This window comes from Callorhinus ursinus, unplaced genomic scaffold, assembly GCF_003265705.2.
Source record: "Callorhinus ursinus isolate GAN/ISIS: 27379988/994484 unplaced genomic scaffold, GSC_fseal_2.0 scaffold4, whole genome shotgun sequence".
In the NCBI taxonomy this organism is placed as follows: Eukaryota; Metazoa; Chordata; class Mammalia; order Carnivora; family Otariidae; genus Callorhinus; species Callorhinus ursinus.
Genome location: NW_027397066.1, coordinates 2,666,069 through 2,671,537, shown reverse-complemented (window position 1 = coordinate 2,671,537; position 5,469 = coordinate 2,666,069). Strand labels below are relative to the sequence as shown.

Sequence of the window (5,469 nt, the reverse complement as noted above, 5' to 3'; positions counted from 1 at the left end):
ACCCCTGCCTGCTGGTGTTCACTCCCCAACGTGTGAGTGAGACCTGTGGCGTGCTTCTGAGAGCACATGGCCATGGAGATGAGAGTCACTCCCTGGTCACCTTAGGTCATCCAAGACTCATTCTGGGGACGCCTTGCTGGCCCAACAACGTATGTGGCCACTGTGAGGAGCTTGGCCAGATCAGCCGTTCTGCAGCCACTGGAAATGAATCTGCCACCCCCCCCAGCCATCTCAGAGGCAGACCCTCCCCAGGTGAGCCTCAGGTGAGAACAGAGCCCGTGCACCCCCTGGCCTGCCATCTGGAGGGGCCGGGAAGCACGGGCCCGCTCACGAACAGTGAAACAATAAATGTGTGTGTAGGTCTGCGGTAAGTGGTGGCCCAGCAGCAGGAAGCTGATCCTCTGGGCTCGGCCTTCCAGAGCCCCGGACTCCGGCTTCCAAGCCGAGCGCTCTGACTGAGCAATCCCACCCGGGGGGCACACGCAACCCCACGTGCCCTGGTGTGCCTGGTCGCTGCGCCACCGGGGCGGGGCGGGGAGGCACCAGCCCCCTCAGGGAATGAACTTAGCTCTGCGAAAAGTTCTAAAAGGCCCCACAGGCGGAGTAAGGGGGCAGCTTGTGGTTCTGTGAGCAAAGCCAGGGGCTCAGGAACATCCCAGGCCAGCAGTGGACCGCAGCACCCCAACCTCAGAGCCTGGTTCTGAACCCACTCTTCTGTCCTTTGTGGGGGGCATTGCCAGCCACACCTGCCCTGCGTCCACTTTTCCGCTGGCATTCTCCGATGTGGGGTCAGCTGGGCACTCCAGGCTGCTGACGAGGTCTGAGGTTCGGGGTAGCTGGTCTGTCACCCGACACTCGGGGGCCCTGTCTCTCTGTCTCCACCCCACCCCCACCACTGTGAAACGGGGGCCCCAGTGGCTCTCCCCGGGGAGATCGGAGGGGGCAAAGAGGCATCACAGTGAGGTCTGAAACGGGGGCAGTGTGGCTGGCTGAGGCTCCCTAGGGAGGGTCACGCAGGTGGCACATAGTAGGCCTTCAACAGGACTGCCTCGGCCACTCTGGGGGCAGGACCCAGGAACACAGAGCAGGGAGCCCTTAGTGCTCCGGGGAGAGGGGTCCTGGGGGTGAGTGGGCATCCAGGGCAGCGGACAGCTGCAGCCAAAGGCTGGCCACCGGCCAGGGGGATGTAGAGGCCGAGACGGGGCATACACGTTAACCAGCTTACACGAGAGCTCGGGGGAGGGGCTGGGGAGCTGCCCCTTCTAGCTGTCCATGCTCCCGTATTTTCAGGGCAACACCATCAGAGCCAGGACACTGGGGCCGTGCGGAAGGCAGACAGCGCTCTGTAGCAACGTAATCCCAGTGTTTCCGGGAAGATGGTCCCTTGTCCCCGGGCCGGCGTCTCTGAGGGTCACAGGCCCCAGCCGCACGGTGGGCCGCCCTGGCCTGCTGGGTTGGGCGGCGTTCCCCAAGTCCTTATTCTCTGTCTGGCTGCAACAGCTTGGCACGGGCTTTGGTCCCGATTCCTTTCTGCTGCCCACGTCGAGGGGAACGCAGTGTCCTGAGCTCCATGGGGCCATGGGGGCCTGGCTCCGGCCTCCTCCCCACTCCAGCTGGACCCCCACCCTTCATTCTTTTTTTTTTTTTAAAGGATAACCATATTTACTCATTAAATGCCAGCTAAGTTTTCTACAACACAACTTGAAAATACCCAGCATGCATGTTTAATCTCAGTACAATGGTTTCAAGACCAAGTATACATGTTACAGGCATCAAGGCTAGATTACAAATTATCATAGTCATCATCGTCATCATCATCGTCATCGTCATCATCTTCTCGTTTTCTTTTCAATGCATGTGATGATTCATTGGCAGTATTTTGTGATGACACCATGTTAGTGGTAATAAGAATGTTTTTAGACCCAATTAATGATGGATTAATCAGAACATTCTGAACTGCGGATGTTGCAGGAATTGATGCTTTTACAGTTGGGGACTGTGAAGTGGGCATCTGTACTGTAAACCTTTGCCCTGTGAGGGACATTGGAGTCCCTACTTTAGTTGACACAGACATGGTTTGTGGGGTTGGTGTGCCAAGTGTGGGAGTACTTGGTCTGCTAGTAACTGAACCAACACTTAACCGTGGAACTGTTATTCTTCCCGCAGAAGTAGATGCCTTTTTTTGTAAAGATTTAAGTCTATAGTTTGGAGCAGTCAAGCAGTATCTATCAGGTGGCAACCTGGGGCCTGAATATGGCTTGATTAATGGCAAAGGAGTTTGATTTCTTTGCCTTGCAATATCTAATAAAAAATCTCTTGGGGGAGGAGAGGTAAAAGACTGATCAGCACGACACTGGATGCCAATCGCACATCATCTGCATCAACAGTGGCTTTCTTAGCATGGCTTGAATAAATTTTTGCATCATCTAGAATTGTGGTCACATATCGGAAGGCAAACTCCAACATCTGATTTATAACTCTTGGCTCATATTCTGTAATCCCCATATCCTTCAGGATTTGTGCCATCATCTGTGCATCTTTCGGCATGCTCTTGGGAGAAGCCATCTTGCCAGACTCCATGATATCCGTTGATCAGACTTCTCGAGCTAAATCACCCACATTAATGTATTTCAGTTCTGATCTTGATGCAAGTTCTTTGCCTAGCGTGGTTTTTCCAACCCCTGGTGTACCGGTGAGCAGGATGTTCGGGAGCAACCCCCACCCTTCATTCTTGGGCCGGCTCAGTTGGGAGGCCATTTCCAGACGCTTCTACTCCCGTGGGCTGTCCTGGAGGGGACCCCGGAGCCAGTCCCTCTGCCCCCCCCATCCTGGGGTCCCTGCCCATCCATCTGTCCGTCTGTCCATTTTTCTGCCAAAGGCCTCTCTAGGCCCCCTGCTGCAGGGTCTTGGGCTGTGGGTGTTGGTCCTCACCCACTTGAGTGTTGAGCGACGTGGGGGGCCCTTTACCCAGTTCAAGGGCAAATGCCCTCCGCGCCCCGCCTTCACGTGGGGATTCAGAAAGGCCGAATGCACTGTCACCATGGCCGGCTTCCTGGGATACCACCGTCGGGCACAAACGCAGGTGGGCGGGCGGGGCCCAGGGCTGCTGGAGCAGCGCGGATGCTGTTAAACAGGAAAGGCCATTGCTGGGCCCAGGGCTCTGGGGGTCTGGTGGTCTGGGCACGGCTGTCATCCCCACTGCTGTGGGGGAGCCAGGCTCTCGCCTACCTGGTGCAGAAAGGCTCTCTCTACGTGTTGGGAAGCCCCCAGATCCCAATCCTGAAGCTCAGGTTCCACGGGGAGCAAGCGGGCCCTTCTGCCCGTGCTGTGGAAGCTTCCGAGGGAGGACTGACCTCGGTGGTCCACAGCTGCTCAGTCACATGCACGCTCCGTGACAGGTCAGGGGCAGGGGGTATTGAGACTGGCAGACACAGTCAAGCCACACGGAGTCAGGATGTATTTTAGGAAAGGGTGCATTTACCCTGGGAAGAGAAAGGACAAATCCACCCTCACTGTGACTCCTGGCCACATTAGGCAGCTGGCCCCTGGCTGTGAGCCTATTTTTCAGGAGACTTCCTGTTTTTGGGTGGGTGGTGGCGGTGGCAGTGGAGGTGGGAGGGAACAGGGTGAGGGGCCGGCACGGGAGGGGCTCAGGCTGGGTCTGGGGCCTGTAACTAAATATCCAGAAGCAGCCGAATGACCTACCACGTCCTGGCTCTGGCACAGCAAGCGTGTGCTGAGCCGTTTCTGGGCGCCGCAGGGCCTGGTCCCGAGATCGAGGAGCCAGAAGTCTGGCCTCCCTCAGCCCAGGCCGGGAGCTGGGGCGATCCGCGGGGGCCATGGGGAGCCAGCGAAGACGGGGCAGGGCAGTTGCCTGGTCACGGGCATCTTGGAAGGAGCTCTTTGCCTGCTGGCTGGAGAAGGCATGGGAGAGGGGCAGGGGGCCCCCCGCCCCAGGGAGGGGGCTGGAGGGGGCCAGGGGGAGGGGTGGAGCCTCTGGGGGAGGGGTCGGGGGGGGGCCCGGCAGGACTGGGGGCTGACTTGGGGCTACAGGGAAGAGCTGGGTGGCCCCACTGCTGGGTGGCTGGGGAAGTCACTGTCCACAAGTCAGCGGAGAAAGGGATGATTGGAATGAGTTGCTCGAAGAGGCGGTGGACGGCGAGAGACCCACACCTGGAGAACTCCCAGACTCCCATCTGGCTGGAGAAGGATCCAGAGCGTGCACCGAGGCTGGTTCTCTGCAGGGCACGTGCGCCAAACTCTGCTGGTTCTTGGAGTTACCATGCGTCCCAGGCAAGAGGGCACGCCCAGCCACCGGGGTCCTTGCGGCACTCACCGACTAGCTCTTCTGCTCGGGTCCCATGCCACTGCCTGCCCGTGGGTTGGGTCACCCCCTGGGGCCCGTCACTGGAGACTGTGCATGATCCCCACCTCCAGCATCAAGCCTGGGTCCCTGAGCACCCACCCCTGCAGACCCAGGCCACCCGGGGGAGACTCGGAGCCCGTCAGACCCGGCCCCTCTCAGGACCACGTGGTCCAGGATAATGCAAATGACAGAGATGGAGGGGCTCAGAGGAGGGAGTCTGGGAAGACTCCCTGGAGGAGGTGGTGTTTGCGTGGTGTTGAGGAAGAGCAAAAACCCTGCCTGCTTCCGTGCAGCCATTGCATTTGGGTGTGTGCACACAGGCACGTCCACACGCACACACTCACACACATGCACACTCACACAGGCTCACACACGCGTGATGTAACTGCCCCCACTCTGCACTGTCCAGCTCTGAGCACCAAAGAACCCAGGAGGCCTCTGGCGAAGGCCGGGGTCCAGGGCAGGGAAAAGGGTCTGCCAACTGGGAGGACTCGCCCTGCGAGGGGCCGCATCGCCCCCTTTCATCCTTTGGTCCTGGGCACAGTGCAGGTGCCAAGCCCTCCCTCACCGCTGTCCGTCCAGTTCTTAAAATCCCAGGACGGTGCTTCCTCCTTCCTGAGCTACTTCCTTATTCAATGCGGCACTAACTTCGTTTCCAGCAGCAGGCTAATCCGTCAGAGTGGCTCCTTCTGGAACAAGGCCCCTCCACTCGGCCTCCCTGGGTCTGGGCTGGGCAGGAGTTTCAGGGCTGCCGGGGGTCAGGCCGGGGCCCCGCCACGGGGCCTCGGCTTCTGTGGCTGTGTCTGCGACAGGCCCCCCATCTCTTCCCAGCATCAGGGAGGCGTCCGGGGCCCCGACGCTGCGTGTGACTGCCGGCTCCCGGCTGGCCCCTGTGTGACGGCGGGGGGTGCCTCGACCTCTCTGTGCCCCAGGTGCCCCATTCTTAAAAGCAGAGGGGACAAGCCTGCCCTCAGCTGGCTCTCAGAGGATACACTGAGCCGGGCGCTGGTGCGCGCGCCTCGCCCTGTCTCCCCGGCTGGCAGTCGGCCAGGTCGCCCTGTCCTTTCTCTGAAAGGATTTAGGACAGAAGGGGCCGTCCCCGT

At 59.6% G+C, this 5,469-nt stretch overlaps 1 protein-coding gene across 1 annotated transcript; it reads right to left on the bottom strand.

Annotated features, from left to right (window-relative positions):
* Nucleotides 1–1,671: 1,671 nt before the first annotated feature.
* LOC112835748 (transcription initiation factor TFIID subunit 9-like) lies at nucleotides 1,672–2,710 on the bottom strand. Its single transcript, XM_073891355.1, is given in 2 exon segments — nucleotides 1,672–2,361; nucleotides 2,364–2,710. Coding segments are annotated over 2 exon segments (795 nt in total). The 5' UTR covers nucleotides 2,581–2,710; the 3' UTR covers nucleotides 1,672–1,783.
* Between the last annotated feature and the right edge of the window lie 2,759 nt (nucleotides 2,711–5,469).